The sequence below is a fragment of the Nilaparvata lugens genome, chromosome 13 (genome assembly GCF_014356525.2).
Source record: "Nilaparvata lugens isolate BPH chromosome 13, ASM1435652v1, whole genome shotgun sequence".
In the NCBI taxonomy this organism is placed as follows: Eukaryota; Metazoa; Arthropoda; class Insecta; order Hemiptera; family Delphacidae; genus Nilaparvata; species Nilaparvata lugens.
The window spans coordinates 15774043-15798130 of NC_052516.1; the positions used below are offsets into that span (position 1 = coordinate 15774043).

At 36.0% G+C, this 24088-nt stretch overlaps 1 protein-coding gene across 8 annotated transcripts in view; it reads right to left on the reverse strand.

Moving 5' to 3' along the window:
• Positions 1 to 24088, reverse strand: part of LOC111052380 (diacylglycerol kinase eta) — a 260041-nt gene that overhangs the window by 66120 nt on the left and 169833 nt on the right. For 7 of the 8 annotated variants that reach the window (XM_039439900.1, XM_039439902.1, XM_039439906.1 and 4 more), the window contains 9 exons: positions 18755 to 18891; positions 16989 to 17080; positions 11362 to 11492; positions 9175 to 9343; positions 7786 to 8034; positions 4758 to 4974; positions 3261 to 3422; positions 1132 to 1206; positions 51 to 182 (listed from right to left, as the gene is read on the reverse strand). In XM_039439900.1, coding sequence (XP_039295834.1) covers positions 51 to 182; positions 1132 to 1206; positions 3261 to 3422; positions 4758 to 4974; positions 7786 to 8034; positions 9175 to 9343; positions 11362 to 11492; positions 16989 to 17080; positions 18755 to 18891 — 1364 coding nt within the window. The remainder of the gene's footprint in view (positions 1 to 50; positions 183 to 1131; positions 1207 to 3260; positions 3423 to 4757; positions 4975 to 7785; positions 8035 to 9174; positions 9344 to 11361; positions 11493 to 16988; positions 17081 to 18754; positions 18892 to 24088) is intronic. The other variant, XM_039439907.1, reaches the window with a different exon arrangement.

The window sequence follows — 24088 nt, forward strand, 5'->3', positions numbered from 1 at the left end:
GATGAAGTCAATAATTGAAATTAATGTTAAAATATCTGATTTAAACTTACTTTCAAACTATCCATAGTTCTTTTCTTCTGCTTATTTTGTTCATCGACTGCTATCTCGGTATGCTCGATAAATTGTCTTATTGCTCTTTTTAAACTATTCGCTCTGGTTATCAGTCTATCTTTTCCTGGTTCCTTCAACAGAAAATAAAACAAATAGCAAATTAATTCACACAATAACAAATAATAATAATAATTTATTCGACCAAAAACAAACATTGTACAAACAAATTGAAATAAAATAACATAACTGGTGTACCAAACACACACGCATGCACAATACATGTTTATCATCATAGTCTAAATGAATCCCCAAAGGTAATCCTGTGTGGGGCCTTCCTTCGTATATTTAATCACAATAGAAAGTGATCAAACAAAAGATAGAAAAAAAATGAAAGAAGGAATATAATAGAGTCTTGCCTAAATTAACTTACACTATAATGCATTAACATCATACAATTCACAGCAAAACTGCAGAAGACCCTGACAGATTTACAGATCAACACAATTATCCATGGCGACTCACTAGGGGTAACCGTCTACTGGAACCGTATTCAACCGATCCGTTCGGCCGGTCGAATCTGCCGGCCGTCAACTCGGCCGAATACGGACGTCCATTGAAACCGTTTTCGTCGGTCCAGTTCAGTAATTGGCTGGTTGCCAGAAAGTGAAATGGCAAGCTAGTTAGTAGGGAAAATGATTCTTCTTTGTGTGTTTACAAATTCTGTAAGATTTAATCCATCGAATGGGTTTCGATGAGATTATGCTACTTGAAAGTACCTACTAATTATTATCAATTATTTATTTATTACATTCCACAATCACAATATCAATATATTATAATACAATTATTTCTACTTTCTAATTCCTCATCAGTGCACACACATTAGATATTTCAACACGACTTGTGAGATATTAGTGTATAACAACAGGCTTCAATAATATTTTATTGAAGATTTTTTTGAGACATTTGATAGTGAAATACCGTTCTTACTCCGACGAAGAGAAGGAATGTTACAGTAAATTGAAGAGTCCAATCACTTATCAACTAGAATTGGTTTATGATAGGATAAATGATACATACTTGTTCTTTGTGTTCTTTAGCACCATCGTCAGGTTTCTCTGGAATGTCAAATTTCTCCTTTTCTTCAGAATGTTCCTGTTGAAAATAAATCAGAGATAAATGAATTATCAAAGACTGTTCACAATTTTTTTGAAATTTCTAGATAATATTCAATTTGGATATAATAGAATTTAATAATGAATATAAATTTCGTTGAATAAAAACTAGCAATTGCTAATTCCAAGTCATTTTCAAGCAAATGCTGGAACTGGAGTTAACTATAATATTATAATCGTATAAAGCTAGAAGCAAGGTACTAGAGTACATTTTAGGTACATAGGCTAGAACTAATGACAAGTTGCTAGTCACTAGATACTAGATTTCATACAATCGACCAACGAATCGTATGAGATTTGTAATAATCTTCCAGTCAGTGAGTGAATGTTTCATATTTTTAACAATTATATTAGTCTACAAGTCGTCATTCAAGTGAAATTTAGTTCACATTAGTAACATAGTTTGTAATGAATCAACAAACTATAGTTTACAGATGGATATTACTGAGATATTGTAATTATTCATATGCTAATGAATTAATAATTATTAGATAAAAATCAGAAAATTCACCCCGAAGACTTCTGCTACTGCAAATATTGTCATCAGGGTAAACAGCTAGATGAAAATTCGTTGAGCGCAACTATTCAAAAATTATTGTAGCCCGAGAATCGAACCCAGTACTTACTAATTGCCGGTCAGGAATGCTTACCAGGAATGCTATTTCTGTTTGATGTAAGGGTGAGCATTCCTAAACGGCAATTAGGAGGTACTGGGTTCGATTCCTGGACTGACAAATAATAAAAAGCTAGATGGAAATTCGAAGAGCGCTAATATTCAAAAATTATTTGTCAGCCCGGGAATCGAACCCAGTACCTCTTTATTGCCGGTCAGGAATGCTTATTATTATATATGCTTATTATATATATCAGGAATTTATATTATAGACTGATTCTTTTATATTTCAATTTATTTAAAATAAACTATAATTTATTATTGAACGAAAATCCAAATTAAATTCTGTAATTCACCCCGAAGACTTCTGCTATTGCACATATTGTCAACAGGGTAAACAGCTAGATGGAAATTCGATGAGCGCTACTATTCAAAAATTATTTGTCAACCCGGGAATCGAACCCAGAACCTCCTAATTGCCGGTCAGGAATGCTTACCAGGAATGCTGTGTCAGTTTGGTGTACGGGTAAGCATTGCTGACCGGCAATTAGGAGGTACTGGGTTCGATTCCCGGACTGACAAATAATTTTTGAATAGTAGCGCTCATCGAATTTCCATCTAGCTATTTACCCTGTTGTCAAAATTTGCAGTAGCAGAAGTCTTCGGGGTGAATTACAGCATTCAATTTGGAGTTTCGTTTTATAATAAAAATATAAAATATAAAAATAACTATATAAATAAAAATCGAGCCTCAAATTTTGACATTCAATACTTTTTTATGTGTGCACCGAATTTGATTATTCTTTTTTAGTTGTGTTCGTTATGTTCAGGACCAGGTTTATGGCATATAATCCGACTTCAGGACTCTTTCCTACGGTCCTTCAATGTTTACATGTAATCCTTATGGGAGAAGATTTGTGAGCTGGCCACACAGAAATAAAAATCATCTGTTATAATCATTGCGTCATACAACAGCCGTCGGTAGATAGTAAACAAGAGTGTGTGCTGCTCCATAACCGCCCTTGTATTTAAATTCTAAACGCCCAGACTAAAAACAAAATGACTGTTCTGTGTGTAACCATCCAGCAGTGCGGCCTCAGGTTAAAGACTTACATGCTCTAAAGACATTGCTTTGTTTCGAATAATTGTGTTGTCTTCGGTTTTCAGAATTAATTGATTTTTAGTAAATTATTTATTTTGCAGTTGGAAAATTATTATCTATATAAAATAAAATGCCGAATCGCGCCTCCTCAGGTGTGCATCCAGTTAAAGTTTGTCATGAGATGCATTAAACTATTTGGCGGTACGAAGTACCAGCTAGTTTTAAATAAATTACAATACAAAAGAATCAGGCTATAATATAGATTATAATTTTAGGACATTTATTTGATTTAATATGTTTAAAATACGGGACTACTCACCACATCACCCATCATAGAGTCCTCGTCATCTTGCAAGCTCTGAGTTAGCAACTCCAGTTTTCCCTTCAACGTGAGACACTTTCTGCCGAACGCATGGTCACCCTGACCCAGGCTGGTGGCTGCAGCATGCAGTGAAAACGCCTTCACACTCTCACACAAAACCTATGCAACAATTAGTCAATCATTCAATGATTTATTTCAGTCAAAAAGTACAATTCAAGCAGTACAATAGACTGAGTCAGAACTACAGTTAAATAACAACTATGATGACAGAACTAGAATTGAATAAAAAATACTAAGAAAAATAAATAGGTATTACAAGATAATGTCACTAAGGCCGGTTGCAGACGAACCACAATAGCATGTGGGATGTGGGATCGACATACCACAGAACAATACGACTAACGCAGAGAGACTTTCACACTACATTCCAGAAAACTCTTATTAGTGCAACAGTTTTCAGATGTTTGTATCATACTCGGGTGTTTTTATCAGATGTTTTTATCATATAGCTGTTTTCAAAGTCACAGCGACTGCGATTGTGGTACAGAAGCTCGGGGAAGCTTAGTGCTCAAACCAGTGGTACCACAATCGCAAGGAAAATAATCGCTACCACAGCGCGCAACGCCATGTGGAAGTATCAGTGCCACTGCCATGCCTGCCAATGCATTCCATATGCGCTGCGTTTGTGGTACCACAGATGGGAAATAATCGCTCCCACATCCCACATGCGATAGTGGTTCGTCTGCAACCGGCCTAAGAGCCCCATTACAGTCATATGAATAATTTAATATTTATTTATACAACAATGATGAAACACATAATCATAAAATAATCATTATGTTGTTTAGTCGCAAAGATGTAACCAATTTTTATCGAAGATTTGATTTCCTATCAAACTTGTGTTAAATAGTGAATATAGATTGTAATAGATTTTATAGATTGTATAGATGTGAGGAGTAAGTTATAGATTGTAACATTGTACTTTGTAACATAACTCAGTACTCATTAAAGATAGATAGTTCCGAATGATCTCATTTTATTTAGAAGTTTTAATCTAAAAAAAGGCGAGAGCAAATTTTTCTGTCAATTACTGGATTTGGCGGAAATAGCTGAAAACTGGAAAATGTACCGAAAATACGACGTTTTTGGGCCACTCTGTATCTAGCACATGGAAATTTTGCATGAAGAAATTGGTTCTGAACTTCTCTCATATATCCAAATAATACATTAAAAAATCAGAACTGCAATCTCTTTTCTGTATAGGGCTACTTTTTATAGAAATAGAAAGAAAAATGAAAATCTCAGTACCCTTTTTGAATATTTGGCATCAATATTTGAATAATGGCATCAATGTCCGAAACATGTTGTGATTAAATATTCAAAAAGGGTACTGAGATTTTCATTTTTCTTTATATTTCTACAGAACTACAATATATATTGCAAGCACCAATGTATACCAAGTATGTCACCAAGTGATTGGACTATGAGACTGACCTTGGCAGAAGCTAAGATGGCGGTATGATCGTCAGATCGCATAATCCTGAGCAGATGGTAGAGCATGGTGTTCTCCTCCTCACTCATCTGCGAGGAGGGCTTCTCCTCCCCCTCCCCATCACCCTCCTCGGTGGGTTGCTCCTCAGAGGGCACGTTCAAGGTCAACTTACCTCCACTCGCTATCGAGATGCTGCGTTCGAACGTCATTATGCTCCATCTAAAAACAAACATGACACATTATCAGCGATAACTTATACTGGATACAGTCTAATTGTAGTATTGGTATTCTATTGTCATCATCTTGCGAAATTTCGAAGAAAATATATTATTATTTTTTATTATTATTATTATTATTAATTGTTTCCTAATTTTTATGTATGTATTCTAGTTAAGTGCAGTAGCATATATTTACTGTATTTTTTGTAAATTTTTTTACTTTCCTTGCCCTATTACCATAGGTAAGGAAAGTATTGCTTTCCAAAAAAAATTAAGGTACCCCAATTTCTAAATTTCTATAGTACGTTTCAAGGTCCCCTGAGTCCAAAAAAGTGGTTTTTGGGTATTGATCTGTATGTGTGTGTGTGTATGTGCGTCTGTGTACACGATATCTCATCTCCCAATCAACGGAATGACTTGAAATTTGGAACGTAAGGTCCTTACAATATAAGGATCCGACACGAAAAATTTCGATCAAATGCGATTCAAGATGGCGGCAAAAATGACGAAAATGTTGTCATAAACAGAGTATTTCGCGATTTTCTCGAAAACGGCTCCAACGATTTTTATTAAAGTTATACCTAAAATAGTCATCGATAAGCTCTATCAACTGCCACAAGTCCCATATCTGTAGAAATTTCAGGAGCTCCGCCCCATCTGTGCAAAATTTGATTTTAGATTCTCAATTATCAGGCATCAGATTCAATTTAAACAAAAAATTTCGAGTGGAAAAGATTGAGCATGAGAATCTCTACAATAAATGTTCAGCAACATTTTCACCTAAAATTAAAAATAAGCTCGAAATTCGAGAAAATGTGGCTATCTAATTGCAAACTGTTAGCAACTGTTGATTCTATTAAATGATTCACTATGAAGAGATAGCAGACCTCGTGTGTCTCCAGCGTTATTGCCCTGTCACCAGCTGGCTCAAATCTTTGAATAGTAGACTTGAGATGCGTGGGAACACTAGCGTCAGGTGATGAATTTTCATAACGGCAAGGAAAGTTGTGTGAGTGTGCCACACCAAGTTTTTTGTATTTTGTGCTATTCCTCTCCCAAATTTAGAAAAGATTACACACTGTCCAAAATAGGTTAAGTCTTGTTGTTCACTTCACAAACTACACAGTAGCACTCGATTCCCAACCCTCAATTCATCTCCAATAAGAGTCAGCACTGATGCATGATAATAATTTAGATATTTCTATACTGTAAAAAATATTGAATTGAAACGACTCGATATTCTAAAATTTAAAAGAGAATGAAACATAACCTACTTTTTGAACTAGTACAGGGTCTGTATAATAAGTAACCGGACTGACCTCAGGACATTTTTTATTGGCAAAAGATGTACAATTTTTCTTCAGGAATCTTCAAAGTAGTCCCGATTGGAGTCGATAACACGCTGATACCGGATTTTCCAATCCCTGAACGCTCCATGGAAGTCGGCAACCTCTATACTGTCTAGAGCCCTCGTCGTAGCACGTTGAACGTTTTCCAGAGACCTGAACCGCGTCCCCTAAAGTTGTCTCTTGATCTTGGGGAACAAAAAGATGTCCGGCGGTGCCATATCCAGGCTGTAAGGAGGATGTGGCAACGTTACCCTCGACTGTTTGGCCAACTGCTCGGTGACGCCCCCAAGATCAAGAGACAACTTAAGGGGACGCTGTTCAGGTCTCTGGAAAACGTTCAACGTGCTACGACGAGGGCTCTAGACAGTATAGAGGTTGCCGACTTCCAGGGAGCGTTCAGGGATTGGAAAATCCGGTATCAGCGTGTTATCGACTCCAATGGGGAGTACTTTAAAGATTCCTGAAGAGAAATTGTACATATTTTGCCAATAAAAATTGTCCTGAGGTCAGTCCGGTTACTTATTATACAGACCCTGTATATACATTGAAATTCAGGATATAAACAGTTTTGGGCTGTGCCTGTTGGTTCACCCCAATCATTTTGATGAATTATGTATCACTGAATCAATAGATAAATAAAACCTAATACGCATTTATAAGAGCAATTTGAGATATTAGTTTCATTTGTTACACCAATATCACTCTCTAGTAATCTTCTCAATCTCTGGTAGAGAACATTTTAAATGTGATAACATATGAATTCATGAAATTTGAGGATACATTCTTTACAATGTTTTCAATATATTTTTTTTTTTGAAAATAATCATTTTTGAGATACCTATAGGTCAGTCTGTTCTGAGAGCTGAATGTGAGCATTTTAAATGTGATAACATATAAATTCATGAAATTTGAGGATACATTCTTTACAATGTTTTCAATATATATTTTTTTGAAAATAATCATTTTTGAGATACCTATAGGTCAGTCTGTTCTGAGAGCTGAAACAAAATTACTTGCGTGTGAGAGTGTATCTTGGAGCAGTAACACCGATTCACAGTAGCAACCTGACATCTTTGTCATAGACTGAATTGAATAATCACAATACATGACTCGGTTTGCAAGAAAGCATTGTGAACTGGAATTTACGAGACAAAACATGAACAATGAATATTGAAAAATGTCACAAGTGGAAGTTTTCAGATCTACCTCCCATACGTCCTTCTTTGCATCCTTGTTGCAAATCCTTTGTGCCGGTTGCAAAACAACCGGTTAAGTTTTAACCGTGATTAGTTCCACGAGAACCAATCGGTATCTTTTCTGTAAGTCGTCTTTACAGGAAAGCCTTCACTGATTGGTTCTCGTGAAATTGACAACGATTAAAATTTAACCTGATTTTGTGCAACCGGGCCTCAATGTGATAATAATTTTAGTTAGGTATTGACTGCGTTGGCTGCTCTTCTCACCTGTCCAATATCTTAGTGCTGGCCTTCTCGTACTTGTCGACAAGCTGCGGCAGATGTGTGTCATCGTCGCAGGCGGAACCCCAGCCGAGCACCCTTGCCAGGTCGTTGCCGGTGCCCAGAGGCAGCACACCCACGTGGCATTGGTGCTGCATGTTCAGACGGTCGATCTCCGACAGCACCCAACCCACCGAGCCATCACCCGAACACACCAGGATGCGGAACGGGTCAAAGTGACGGAACAGCTTCAGTCTGGCAATGGAAACAAGGAGAGTTAGGTTAGGTTTGATTACATTCACGCAGTAGGTTAGGTTTGGGTTTCATTCATGTTCAGACGGTCGATCTCATCAAATCATCATTCACTTCTCTTAATATTTCTTGCTAAACATCTTTATTAGTGTTTGTGATAGTTGTTACTATTCAATACATTGATAATACATCGTAATATTATGCTAGTTAAGAAAATGAACCCTTTATAAGCAACTGCGAGTGTAAGAAAAGTTGGCAAATGAAATATCATTTTTTTGATTATAAACAATTTTAGAGTTATTCATACAAATACAAAAAAAGTAATGGAGAGAAATGCTGACCCCATATACAACGGGATGGTTGCTCATTCAATGAAGGAGTTATTGTAAAGCTTTAGTCTGGGAGATTAGATTAGATTGCTCAATTCATAAATATAAAGAAATAAAAATCTCAGTACCCTTTTTTTGAAATATTTTTGTGATAAAATATTTCAAAAAAAGGGTAGTAATATTTTTATTTCTTTATATTTATATTACAAGTAGCCCTATACAGAAAAGAGATAAATAAGATGCTCAATTCATGTATTCATGATTAGGTCCAAATAAAAAAGTAAATTCGTATGGCTTTTGTTGGTGGGGAGTCCCTTGCGGGAAGGTCCCACCGCCTGAATATATAATTTAAGCCGTCAATGGGCCTTACGACTGTCATACTTCAGCCGGGACCGACAGTTTAACTTGCCCATCCGATAACACGGGAGTGATCTGGTTAAAAAACTTTTGGTATTGAGAGGGTTTGAACCCGGGATCTCTATGCTGCTACGCAGGCACTCTATCCACTAGACCACGGATCACTCCTAGGACCAAATACAAACTTCTAACAATGAACAAGAGTATGAAGTTTATATCCATTCATAACAAATAACACTTTTTTGTTGAGGGATAATCTTATGTATCTGGAAACTAAAAGAAATCAAAGTACTTTTTTAAGAACTTTACAAGTTTCGACAGATTAATCTCATTATCAAGTGAGTGATTAATAAAGTTGAAGCTTTAAAAGAGTGTACTTTAATTTTTCAATTTCCAGATAAATAATATGATAGTAAAATAGATATATTGAAAATAAATAATGTATAATGTTACTGACCCAGGCCCAGGTCCATTGGTGATCAAGTCGAACACTTGAGCCGGATTGAGCAGTTGCTTGAATCGCCTCAGAAACTTGACACCCTGATTGTCACCCGACTTGGAGTTCACGAATACTAGCAAAGGGGAACATCCAGTCGGCCTAATCGCTTCCCACGCGTCATCAGTCCCTGCAAACAAAATCACATCAGATACATTAAGGTCCATCTAAGGTTATTTAATTAGGTTAACATTGATTTAGTGAATTAAGTAACTCCTGAAACACAGAGGGGTCCAAAATAATGTATAAACTCTTCGAAAGTGAATATATTGGTAACGCACTGGCAGACCGTTTCAAACCGCCATACGTAGCCACTACCTCCGTAAACAAAGCCGTAGTGCATTCGTGTGACGTCAGCACAGGTAGGGCTCCTTCAAAAATTCGTTGATTTCAGCTGATCTATATCAGCTAGTGTTTTTATTGGTGTAGGAGCCCTACCTGTGCTGACGTTACCATCAACCACCTGTCATGCACTATGGCTTTGTTTACGGAGGTAGTGACGTAGCTTGATCGATGTATTTTGTAAGATATGTTGATCAATCTGATTTGATAGATTTGATTTGATTTGAATCTATCCATTTCAAACGGGTGTAGCATATGGTGTCGCGTCTACGACGCTACAAAATACGCCTTATCACTGCTTCAGTTTCCAACTTAGCCGTCACTCCATCTCTGGCAGTACATGAGCTCTGAGACAATGACAATCGAACACAGCTCAAAATGTTATAAAATACAAATAGAATCACAATAGCTATTTATGTATTAAGAGCGTAATGCGCGACTTTATCGCTCGCGCAAAACAGTTATCACGCGACGCGAAGCGGAGCGTGATAATGTTGCAAGAGCGATAAAGAAGCATTACGCGCGAATTACATGCAAAATTTTTTCTACAACTGCCCAAACCTGTTAAATTAATTATATCGGCGGAGTTACAATTACCGACTTTTTAGGTTAAGATCTGACTTTTTGGCGATCTGCTTACAATCAGCTGATTAGAAAGCGTAAAGAAACTCTTCTGCGCATGCGCGGATGGTTAACGAGCGAAAAAGTAGATTCTCCTTAGAAATAAGCTGTTTTACGAGGAGAATTGAGTGTGTAAATTCTTTCTTTACGCACAATTGTAGAAAAAATATCTTTTGGTGTGAACTGTTCATAGCTTGCATATTAAGGCTGGCCACTAACGGTAGAACATGCAAGATAGACATAGATGTCATGCATGTTTATCATGCGGATACACATGTTCATCATCAACGAGAGGTTTCTTAAAATAGAATAAACAACCAATAACAATGAATAAACCACTGGAAAATTACAAATTATAATAAAAAAAATATATATAACCTCAAGTAAGTCATCCAAGGAAAATTGGAGATATAAAAACCTAACCTCTAAAAAAGTTTGCTCGAAGCGTTTCGCTGTGATCACAGCTGTGATGACATATCACAATGTATGACGACTGTTCATCATGCATGTTCTACCGTTGGTGGCCAGCCTATATTCTGTACAAAATTACTTCTTACTTGGGATGGACATGCGCAGCAGAGAAAGCATACAGCGGTATGTTGATACAGAGGCGCGATGTTGCCGTTTTGAAGCTGCCAGCATTCTCCAACTTCTATAGACTGCTCATATATTCATACTACACATGCGAAGTTTCCTGTCTGAAAGTGGTCAGACGACTGACAAATTGGCAACTGCGCTTCTACCTATGACTCTATCAATCACTGTAATTGACTGATCTCCCTCTATTTCTCTGCGCCGCATATTCCTCCAAGTCAGAAGTAATTTTGTACTGACTATAACAGAGGTGAGACCCTTTGTCTGCTGAAATATGGTGCGATTCCAATTTGTTCAAGATGTTTTTCAAATGAATATTTATTTATTATTATTAAACGAAAATCCAAATTAAATGCTGTAATCCACCCCGAAGACTTCTGCTACTGCAAATTTTGACAACAGGGTAAACAACAGCTAGATGGAAATTCGATGAGCGCTACTATTCAAAAATTATTTGTCAGCCAGGGATATTTATTTTCTGATAGAGTTATTTTTCTGAATTCGGGAGAGATATAGTTGAAATTTTGCTTGACTTTTCTTTGCCAATCATTTCAGTGATGCGCATTTTGTATAAAATGGTAAGGTACTGACCAATACTATGTAAGGCAATAGGCGGCACGACGCTGACCCGACAGGGCCCCAGTGGACAGACGACCGGGTAGCTCGGTCGACATGCGGTGTGTACTGTAGCACGACACCACAGGCAGCGCCAGTCCAGCAATCTACACCACAAACAACACAGCACATTTAAAAACAACAAATAACACTAGTTCATAAATAAAACACAGCATTTGGACATTTTGCAACAACACATCCTATTTCAAAAAATGAAGAAATTGAAATTGAAAAGAACCAACAACCTACACCACAAACACCACATTTAAAAACATCAAATAACACTAATTCATATATAAAACACTAAATTTAAACGTTTTGCAACAACAAATTCTATTTCAAAAAATGAAGAAATCGAAAAGAACCAACAACCTACACCACATTTTAAAACAACAAATAACACTAATTCATAAATAAAACACTGCATTTAGACGTTTTGCAACAACACATTCTATTTCAAAAAAATAAAGAAATTGAAATTGTTAAATTGATCGCTGTATTCAGAAATGTTTGCAATGAAAACATACACTTGAATCTGTGTAAATTTAATTTTGTGTGTGAATTCACTAATCCTTGTTCTTAATTTGGTTGTAGTTCTTAGATTATATCATAGAGAAACGATAGCATAAGTGGATATCCCATGGTATAGGGCGTTTATGTCGCAACTTTTACTGTTATCCCAAGCCGATAGTTCACGTAGTTCTTTCATATGCAGCTGTGTGACGCTGGTAGTCTCTCAAATTGTGCCGTTCATACACTCTCACCCCAACAAAACAGTAAAAATTTACAGTAATCGGCTTGAGATAACAGTAAAAGTTGCGGCATAAATGCCCTATACCATGGGATATCTACTTACGCTCTTGTTTCTCTATGATTATATTGAATAAATATATCCTGCAACTTGGATCTACGCACAGGTTTTATCTTGTAGGCTACTCCTTAAACATAGATGGACATAAAAAATATACTGCAGTTTTGAGAGAATTTTATATATTTGAATAGTATTTTTCTTGTATTATTTTTAGATGTTATAATATTATATTATTATAATTGTGTATTATTTTGGTTGCCATGGAAAAAATTGTAATGTGAAATTTTCAGTTCAATATTATCATCAAAATAATTTTTATAGTTTTTGCTTTTTAAATGTGATTTTGTGTTTGAAAATAGTTTTCTTGATTTTAACATTTATAAAATAGGAACTCAGGAAGTGAAAGTGCAAATTTTTAGTGAGAAAAATGAAGAACCCAAGACATAACCTATAAACTTGAGTGTTGATAGGAAATGACATTGGGCAATACGGCAAGGCAGAACATCCAAAAGGATCTCTCTGCCGATAAAAGCCATAAGAGTAAATAAATAAATTATAATTATTGTGTATGTTTTTGATAAAATACATTAAAATTTCAAATTGAATTTGAATCTGTATTCAGAGATGCTTTCAAGTGTTAGCACTGAGAATATTGTTAACAAACTCAAAAGTGAACGAAGCATATCCTACTTTTTGAACTAGTGTATGAATCGAAATTCGGGGAAGGAACAGTTTTGGGCTGTGCTTGTTAGTCCTTCCCAGTCATTTTAATGAATTGTGTTTCATATATCATTAAATAAATGAATAAATGTTGTAGAATTTTCCTAAAATCATATAAGAACACAATATTTTGTCTTTTCTACTTGATGTTTAAAACCCAGAGTTTCGAAGCTCATGGCATCATCTTCAGTTGAGCTTAAACTATAATGAGATTCACGTTTTAAAGTTAGTGGCAATGATGCAGATGTGAGTAAATATATATGACGATAGACAGACGTCTTTCGAACATTTGAACACCTGCGGGAAGGGATTTTTCCTCCTTGAATGAAAAAGACTAAGAAATTGTCAAAAAACCACTGATGTCAAAAAAAACACTAATGATCAGTGGTTTTTTGACAATTTCTTAGTCTTTTTCATTCAATATGAATAATTACCACAATATCAACTTCTAAACTACACAAAAAGATTTTTCCTCCGTCTGTCTGTTACTGTGTGCGTTTGCCTATATGATTATCAAAACAAATTGTTAGATTTAAGGTTGATCTACACTGTGCCAGTCGGCTTGCCAGTTAAGGTAGCCAGTCACTGGATGCCAACGACTGGCACTGTGTAAACGGCTCACGCCAGTAACTGGAGAAGCCAGCAAGCCAAGGACGCGCCAGCAGCTGGCAGTTCCAGCAGAACAAATATTTTTGTTTTACTGGCGCGCCAGCTTCATGTCAGCCTTATCACAGCTTTATACTCTTGTGGGACAGTAGCATGAAGCTGTCTTATAATATTGTCTCTGATGCTCCCAAAATCATCTACTCTCGTATCCACGTTTCTCGTTCTTTCCGCTGTAACTTAGCCAATAATCCCAACGTTGAACACAATAATAGTTGCAGATTAGGAAGATGTATCAATGAAGAGTCCTTGAAATTCTTTTGTGACACATTGAGCTCTGTGGATTGGTCCCTATGTATGACTAATGATGGTGGCGAGAAATTATTTAATACTTTTCACTCATTGTTTTACAATTGTTTCTCCAGTTGCTTCCCCCTGAGAAAGTTTAAGGTTACAGAGAATGATTCGGTGAAAAACTGGTTAACCACTGGTATCAAGATTTCGTGTAGAAGGAAAAGAGAGTTATACATTGAGAGTAAGACTAACAGACATCCTGAATTTCTGTCCTATTTTGCCAAATATAAGAAAACTTTAAAGAAGACAATACTACTAGCTAAGCAAAAAACCAATGAAATGTTCATTGCACAGTCCAACAATATTAATAGAGGCACTTGGACAATCGTCAGAAATGAACTGGGGCTATTAAATAGGGATGAGCAGAAGATAGAGTTGACTACAGCTGAAACGGCTATGCATCAACTCAACAATTGGTTTGGTCATAATGCATTGAAGTTGAATATGACTAAATCCAACTATATCAGGTTTGCCGTGACGGGACATCATGCTGAACCTTCAAACCTGAATGCTTCAAATGGGAGGGAGTGCTTGTCTGTTGAAGTGACTAGTTTTCTTGGAGTGGAATTGCAAAAAAATATGAAATGGGATAAACACTTGGAAAAACTTATAAAACAGCTCTATCATGCACTTTTTGCACTGAGAACTGTGAGGACTGCATCCACTATAAAGACAGCTCAGAAGGTGTATCATGGATATTTTTTAGCCCTAATACGCTACAGCATCTTCTTTTGGGGAATAGTAAAAATAATTTATATAAAATATTTAAGATGCAAAAGAAAGCTGTTCGTGTTTTGGAGGGCTTGCGGCCATCCAATTCATGTAGGCCCATTTTTAGAAAATACAGGTTTCTCACGGTCCCAGCATTGCACTTCCTTGAGACTGTAAATTTTGTCTTCAGAAATTCAGAGAGATTTGAAGGAAATGTAGTTTGCCATGGCTATAGCACAAGAGCAAAGAGTTCAGCTGTATATCAGTACCCCGCTCACAGACTGACACTTTTGGAAAAAGGACCATATTATTCGGGACTGAAGCTCTTCAATTGTCTACCTGAAAGAATACGGTTATGTGGTAGTCATAGGCTTTTCTTGTCTTCAATTACTAATGTACTTGTGGAAGCGTGTCCCTATACAATGGAGGAATGTTGTGGTGCCTTCATACTTTGAGTTTATACAGATGCATACACTTTGCATAGAAAAAATGTTCATGACATGTTACATGCCACTTGAGCTCTGCTCAGATTTGTGGCTTCACGTAACAAATGACAATAATAATAATAATAATAATAATAATAATAATAATAATAATAACTCGTGAGTACAAATTTCCAAAAGTTCTTCACACAAAACCATAGATATTCCACATACTCACTTTTGAACGGCAACTCTTTGTGGTGTTTCTGCCATTTGTTTAAAAAGCCAAGATCTGCACAATTTTCACATAAACCACGCTCGCTGTGAAACATACTTGTTCCAGTAGCTGGCAACGTGTAAACAGGGCACCGCTTAAAGCTGGCATGCCAGTCCCCGCTTGCCAGTAATAATAATAATATCGAGTGACCTGGCTGGCTCAGGTCTGGTGTCAGAGTTTTCAGGTCGCAACTGATCAATTTCAGGGCCTCTGAAATGACCTAACGACTGCTTTTTAGGCAGCCGGGACCGACGGCTTAACGTGTCCATCCGAAACACGGGAGTGGCCCGAGATAAATATCTTGCCCGGGCCGGGATTTGAACCCGGGCCTCTGAATCATAAAGTCAGCATCTGATCCACTCGACTACGGCCACTCCCGCATGCCAGTGACCTTCCAGTAAATATCCAAACTGCCATGCCAGCCACTGGCACCGTGTGAATCAGCCTTTAGTTGCATTAACCATATATTTTTACATTGCAGCTTGATCAAGAAATTCGCATCTTTAGTGAGATTGATTCCATTCTGAATTTGAACGATATTTTCAACATGAATAGATAAATAAATAAATAAATTTTTATTGTCATTAAGCAACATTGGCAATAGACAAAGTCAAAACTATACAAACATTATGCAAGTCAGAAGGTTATAAGTTAATATAATTGAAAGTATATACGATATGCATAAATATAAACACATAAACATAACTACATCTAAAGTAAGCCCAGAAGAATTCAAATATTCATCACTATACAAACAACAGTACAAACAAGGCCCTGTCAAAATGTTAAAACAAGAAAGAAAAGCTTTAAGCAATCAAGGAATCAAACATCAATAATCATATTGGAATCCAAGAACTCTTGTATAGAATACATTGGTGTTTTCACTAACCAGTTGAAAAGTTTCATTTTAAATCTATCTGTAGACTCATTTATTAAGCTTGGAGGTAACTTATTGTACAGTTTCAGAGCAATAATATTGTAGCTATTCATTGACTTTGAAAGCCTTTGGAATGGTATATTCAGTCTAGTCTTATTTCTTGTTGCATAAGAATGTATGGTATGTCTTGGAATTTTCTCTACCTTTGTTTTTACATGTATTAGAGCAGTGTATATATAAAAATTTATGATTGTCAAGATTCTCAACTTGATAAACAAAGGTCTACAATGCTCAGTACTATTACGCGCATCTGCTAATATCCTGATGGCTTTTTTCTGAAGTAAAAGTACACTGCTAACATGGCTACAATTACCCCAAAACAACACGCCATATAAAAAAATACTTTGAAAAAATGCAAAATAGGCTGACCTTACATAGCTATCAGGTACATAATTTTTTAATTGCTTCAACAAATAAATAACCCTAGACAATCTACTATTTACATACTCAATATGTGGTTTCCATATTAATTTTTCGTCAATATATATATATACCTAGAAACTTGACATTATTTACACTATTATCTGTTGGAATCTCTCTTAAGCTAAAAATCATTTGTTGAGTCTTATTATTATTCAATAGGAAACCATTTGCCCTGAACCATATGCTTGCTTGGTTTAAAGTATGTTCCATCGTAAAAAATTACATGGCAACTATTAGCTTCAAAAATTACAACAAAATAAATCAAATGTTCAATTATTCAATATGATGAATGAATGTATAGAGATTAGTAATGAGTGTAAGTAATGGAGTAGTGTTAGTACGTACTTGAGAACAGATCCACAGGTTTTATCACAGACTGCACACTTGGATGACACGGGCAGATTGCCTTCCATCCACTGGTGGGGCATACGGATGTTCTGATCACCGTTAAACCACATTAACCGCGGTTAACAGTTGATCGTCGATGCCAGGCGAAAAACAGATGCGAGAACAAACAATGACATGAGTTGAATGACAATGACAATTATCTGATATTAGTTAGTTATTATTTTCAAATGATACTCATATATTCTTATACAGCTAGAGGTGAAGACTACTGGCATAAGTGAAACACTTGTTCGCCAATACTAATGTGTTTGCAAATACTAGATTAGTTATTAGATGTGTTGATTATTCTAAAAAGTGATCTCAAAATACAACCATGTTATACAATAGCCCAGTTGAAGAATTATTCATCCTGAAACTTCATACAGCTGTTAGTTATAATGTTTTGAAGCGGTCTATTTACCAGAAACTAAGTTTTCAACAAATGAGTTGCGATACCAGACATAGGATAGTACACAGCAGTGTACTGTAGCATCAACCAAGTTACATCTACTTTTGCGAGTTTCATCAAGTTTTTTGCTTTTATTAATGTCACTTGTTTCTAAGAGATGCTCGACTGTTTTTCCAACTTTTTACCATTACATTTTTGGAATTATGGGAGTTATAATTTTTCAATAAGTTATTGAATTTTACTATAGTGAGGTCCACGTTATAATGACAGTGAAGAAAGATAGGAGAAGAACGTTGCCGATCCTCTGTCTTGTCAATGCCTTCTATAGACGGTAGCTGGTACAGGTTAATTGATGTAATATTAATGGTTCATTCTCGTTTAAAATAATCAATTATATTTAATTAAACAAGAAATCACATTTTTCAATAATTTCATAATGAATTTTCACAATTGAGATGAAATAGTTTGTTAATTAATTATTAATGTTACATTGCTAAAAGACGATCTGGCAACAGAGCAAAGCGAGAAAGAGATCTGCATTGTAGAATGATAGACAAGGATAGCAATACCATTGCTAATCAAACACTGCCATTATAACGTGGACCTCACTATATCTCTTTCATCTTATAAATTATCCATTTTTAAAATGTAAAGATAATAATTTGTCATCTTCAATATTCGACCAACATATAAAAAGGAATGAAAGTTTGTGTAAATACTGTTTAAAACTGCAGATTTACAAAAATAATGGAAGGAATTTACTAGAAAAATGTGTGGACATTATGGACATGTTTGACATGTTGGTTGCCATATATTTGACATGATGGTGACCATGTTTGACATGATGGCGGCCATATTTGACATAATTCCATGAAGTAGAGCTCCACTATTGTAAGCTGTTGTCTATGGTGAACGCGATATTTTCAAGCTCAAAGTTTATGTGTTTTTATAGAATTATTTTGTGAATTTGAAGTTTGTTTGATGTTTTTCGAAAGTTTTATTATCAATCTATCTAAATTTAAAAATGTTTGTTTTATTCTAATTTGTTGTGTCCGATTGATGATTAGGTGAAGAAATTGAAAGGACATAACCTACATAATATTTGGACAATTCAAGACAAAATTAGGAAATTGAATAAGTTTTGGGCAATAGCCTGTTTTTTTCTTTTCCGATCGTTGTATTGTTTGCTCTATCCAATAAATAAATAAGAGTGAACAGATTGGATCATGAAGTTCCTCACTCTATTCACCAATAGTTGAAGTTGGGACGAAACCCTTGAAAGAAATTGAATAAATATTGTAATGCTGTTACTCACTCCATCTTTGTCTTCTAAGATATGTTTTCCGACGCTGGCTAGAGTGGTCCATTTGCAATTGTTGATCGCCTTGGAGGCGCAGCGCTTGTGGATCTTGAACTTACAGATTGAGCAGCTGTAACCGTGGATGGTGACTCCTTTCCCGCAACAGACACAAACCAAACACATTCAACACTAACGGAATAGTGGCCAATTCAAACAAACACACTACTACTAACAAAATACAATTTAAAAATGTAATATAGTGTGTAAAAAAAATAATGACCCGATTTTAAATAGCTATATTTTTGAAAACACAAATTTGAAATTGTCAACCACTTTTTATTATTATAAATTATTATAATATATACAGAACCAGATTTCGTGGCTTTAGCAGCCACATTTTCAGCTGTTTGTTTACAACTACTGTCTACCCAAGTGAAAATGGCGGAGGACCGGAGTAGTTGTAAACAAACAGATGAAGATGTGGCTGGTAAAGTCACGAAACCTGGTTCTGTATATATTATAATCTATGAATTGATCAGAGGCACTGTAAAAGTTGGACCACTGGGAAAGAAAATGCAGGAAACAAGGATGAGGTGGTTTGGGCATGTACAGCGACAGGAGGAGGATTAAGGTGCGTACAGACTTTCGCTCTGCTCCGCAACCGAACGTCACTCCAGCAGAGCGATTGATGATCGACCGGGGAGCAACAGTGGTTCGACCGGGGAACGCCAGAAGATCTAACATCTTCCGTAACGTTCATGATGGGTGCGACTGTAGAGCGGGGGCAGAGCGACTGCGGAACGATGGAGGAACGAGGGCGGTACGAGGGCGGAGTGTGCTCGGTGCGGGTTGGAAGCGCGTATATGTGTACGCAGCTTTATGTTGGACGAAGAGTGCAGGAATTGGTTTTGGATGGTGTGAGAGGACGAGGTAGACCTAGGATGAGGTGGGGAGATAGAATAGCGGCTGACTTGCGGGAGAGTGGTTGAAGGAGAGAGGAAGCATTGAATAGGGCTTTGTGGAGAGGCAGACTAAGAGGAAGGAATGCCGACCCCATTTAAATGGGATAAGGCAAAGCCAAAGAAGAAGAAGATATTATAAAAATTTATAATAATAAAAAGTGGTTGACAATTTCAAATTTGTGTTTTCTTTATGGAAAAGTACCACAACATCACTCACAACACAACTGTAAAGCTATATTTTTATTAGGAAAGAGGGCTGCTTAACAAAAACAAATTACATACTAAAATACTAACAAATATTGGAGTTAACGAAAATGCATCATAAATGTTCAACATGTCCTCCATTGGCTGCACGGACGACATCTAGTCTGTAGCTTAATTCACCCCAAACTGAGCGTTCTGTCACTGAGGCTACAGCCGCTGATAATCAGGGGTTTTAGTTCATCAATGTCACGAGGTAAGGGAGGAACGTAAACATGTTGTTTAACATATCCCCACAGAAAAAAATCGAATGGTGTTTATTCGATCACAAGTTGAGTTGGGTGGCCCATGTGCAGTACCTCAGGCAGAGGTTGCGTAAAATGAATTATGCCTTTGCACAGCTGGGAAGGGTCCAGAGTGCTGGACACTGTCGTTATGTCTACTATGCATATGTGCAGACATTGCTTGAGTATGGCATCTTGGCGTGGGGCGGTGCCTCCTTGGGTGTCCTGCGTCCTGCTGTGGTCTAACAGAGAGCACTTATTAAAACACTATTGGCCAAAAATCATAGATATCCAACACATTTATTTTTCCAAGAATTCCCTGTTTTAAATATAAAACAATTATTTATAAAAAATTTACTTGTCTTTATGAAAAAGTAACTTTGTCTTCAATGAAATTCAACATTATTATTCCACTAGAAACAGATTGCATATAAATATTCAATTTCCCCGTTTAAGTGATTCAATTCAACTTGGAAACTGTTTTCATTTAGCCCATTGGCTTTACCGTAATGTACCGGCCGAGATTTCAACTACTGAGGGGGTTAGCGTTGCCGTCTACAAGCGGAGAGTGAGCAGGTGGCTGCTCTGCATCGGTTCAGATGCTGCGGAGGCTCTTCTACATTCTCCATTTAGATGAATATTTCTAGTTCTGAACACAAAATACCATTCAAATATTACACACAGTACCACGCTAATAAAGCTATATTACTCCCAACTCAGTCCTTTAACCGCCGTCGATCTGACACTTTTATGTTTTTCCTATCTTTAGTTTTAAAATTCATTATTATAATAAACTCTCTTATTATTATTTCAAATTTCTTTTATTATTCATAGTTTGTAATTTATTTTATTATTGCTAGTGTTTGCCTTCTGTCTGATAATTTGCGACTCCTCCCTGCACAAATCATCCAGGCAGGGAGAATTTATTCATGTAATTCATAACACTTTTATATTTTGTAAATATGTAATATTTTATGAATAAACCAATTTGAATTTGAATTTGTTATATCTAGGAGGCCAAAACCTTGGTCTCGCAGTCCTGTACGCCCTATCCAACGTTCCGACTAGAACGACTTCCGAACAGACTAGATGTCATCCGTGCAGCCAATGGAGGACATATTGACCATTTTATGATGAATTTTCGTTAACTCTAATATTTTGTGAGTATTTTAGTATGCAATTTGTTAGTGTTAAGCCCTTCTTCCTAATAAATATAGCTATTTAAAATCGAGTAATTCTTTTTTGTACACACTGTAAATTGCTATAGATTGGTTGCACAAAAATCGCCCGGTTGCACAAAAGCCGGTTACATTTTAATCGTGATTAATTTCACGAGTACTAATCAGAGAAGGCCTTTTCGAAAAGATGGCTTCTCTGATTGGTTTTAATCAAAACGTGGAATTAATCACGATTAAAATGTAACCAGCTTTTGTGCAACCGGCACTCAGTGTTGCGTATCTATTATTTTCTGTTATCCATTCCAAATTGAATAAAAAAACACTTATAAAGTGAAAAATGCACTTACTATCAGTATTTTAGAACAGCACTTCTATTACTGCTACTGTATATAAATAATAAATAATGTATAAATAATAATTATTTATTATTATGTATTAGTGAGTTTTTCACTTCATAAGTGCTTTTGAATTCAATTATAAACTTAATGATTCACTTCGTACCTTTTACAATATTAATTCTTCTATAACTCTTACTTGTTAAGTTTGAACGCGTTTAAGGGCACTGGGTCACATCTTCAGCAAGCACAGAGTAGCTTAATACCTAGGAGTACCTTGATCTATATATATAAAAGCGAAATGGCACTGACTGACTGACTGACTGACTGACTGACTGACTGACTGACTGACTCACTCACTCACTCACTCACTCACTCGCAGAACTAAAAATCTACCGGACCAAAAACAAAAATCTACCGGACCAGTCTAAATTCTATACTAGTTCGTCAGGCGTTCCGCAGGGTTCTAATCTGGGTCCTCTACTCTTCCTGCTATTCATAAATGATTTGCCTGGAGTCCTAAAGCATTCTTCTTGCCTTCTCTATGCCGATGATGTAAAAATCTACAAGGTGATTGAGTCGGAGGATGATTGTCGAATGCTTCAGAGTGATGTGGATGGCTTATTTTACTGGTGCAGTGAAAACCAGCTGAAGATCAACATTGATAAATGCGCTACTGTAACTTTCACAAGGCAGAGAGACCCCCAGGTTCCTGTTTATACTATCAATAATCTAGTAGTCAAGCGTGTTGATCAATTTAAGGACCTTGGAGTGTATTTTGATTCTGAGCTTAAGTTTCATTTTCATTTGAGAAATTTATGCTCCAAGGCGTGCCAGCAAATAGGATTTATTCGCAGAACTTGCTCTCAATTCAATAAAATTCAGTTCTTATTCTGTTGTACAACTCACTGTTAAAGTTTGCTCAATTATTGCTCCGAGGTGTGGCATCCTTATCTAGTTTCTCAGAGTGTGGAGATTGAGAAAATCCAGAATAAATTTTTAAGATTTTTGTACTTTAAACACTTCAATGCAGTTTGTCCTTTCAATTACCCAACTTCTGATCTGAGAGTAATGTTTCAAATGCAATCCCTTGGGGCATCGCGTAACTGCAGATTGCTTGTATTCCTGTATAATCTTTTAAATGGAAGGATTGATTCTTCTTACCTTCTTTCTTTGCTTAACATCTATGTCCCCCAAGTGGCTCGGCGTTCCAGTTTTAGGTTCCAGCTTCCTCAGTGCAGAACCAATAATCACTATAATTCTCCAGTTAATCGTATGATGTGTCTTTTCAATCTTTGTGGAGCTCATCTTGATCCATTTCATTTGTCAACTTTGCAGTTCAAGAAAGCTTGTGCAGCCCTATACCCACCATCTTTCCGCCGGTAATTCTATGTAGGTTATTATCTTTTTTTTTGAATCTTCTTTTCTCTTCACCCTGGTCTCCATAGTCATCATCATCATCTTCATTGTCAGAATCATCTCCAGCATCATCATCATCATCATCAGCATCTTCATCTCTCATAAAATTTATATAAATTTCCTCTTATTAGTAATGATTTTATTTTTGCATCTCTTTTTTTCAATTAATTTTATCTAAATTCGCATTATATTATTCAGATTTTGATTATCATTTTATTATTTTTATTTTATTTTATTAGTTTTTAGTTTATTAGTTAATTTTTTTTAGTTTTTCACGCTTAGTTTTATAACTTTCTTCAGTTTTGTAGTTTGCTTTTTGTTATTTTTATTATTTTCAGGAGTATATTTTATTTATTGTGTTAAATTATATATTTTAAGAAATTGATGTATTTTCTATTGTTTCGATTGGGGAGCAATTTTTGGGGCTTGCCCTGTATGCGCCCATATTGTAATTAAATAAATAAATAAATAAATAAATAAATAAATAAAAACGTTTAAATTTGGTAGGTATGGTATGTTCAGTTGGCCCTTTAGAGGCGCACTAAGAAATCTTTTGGCAATATTTTAACTCTAAGGGTTGTTTTTAAGGGTTTAAAGTTCGTATTTTAGCATATATATTCTTCTTCTCCCAATCTCTTAATTATAATTGGAATTTCCATATCATATGTTACTATAGAACTATAATCTAGATAGAGTACCTCTTCGAAACAGTTGTTAACTGGCAACTAAATTAATAATTTTGTCAGATTGGCATTAAGTTGAGTTGACTTTGTTAGGTTGGCACCAAGTTGAAGATTTAAATGCATTTATCGCGGAAAAATTGATTGGGCACTGCTACTTCAATCCTGGGAATATTATATTACTAGCCGTTAGGCTCCCTTCGCTCGCCATATCCGTTTAGCAAGACGTTTAGTCTGGACCCCCGACTGGATTCTCCTAACATATGATAAAAATGCTCAAATGAGAAATG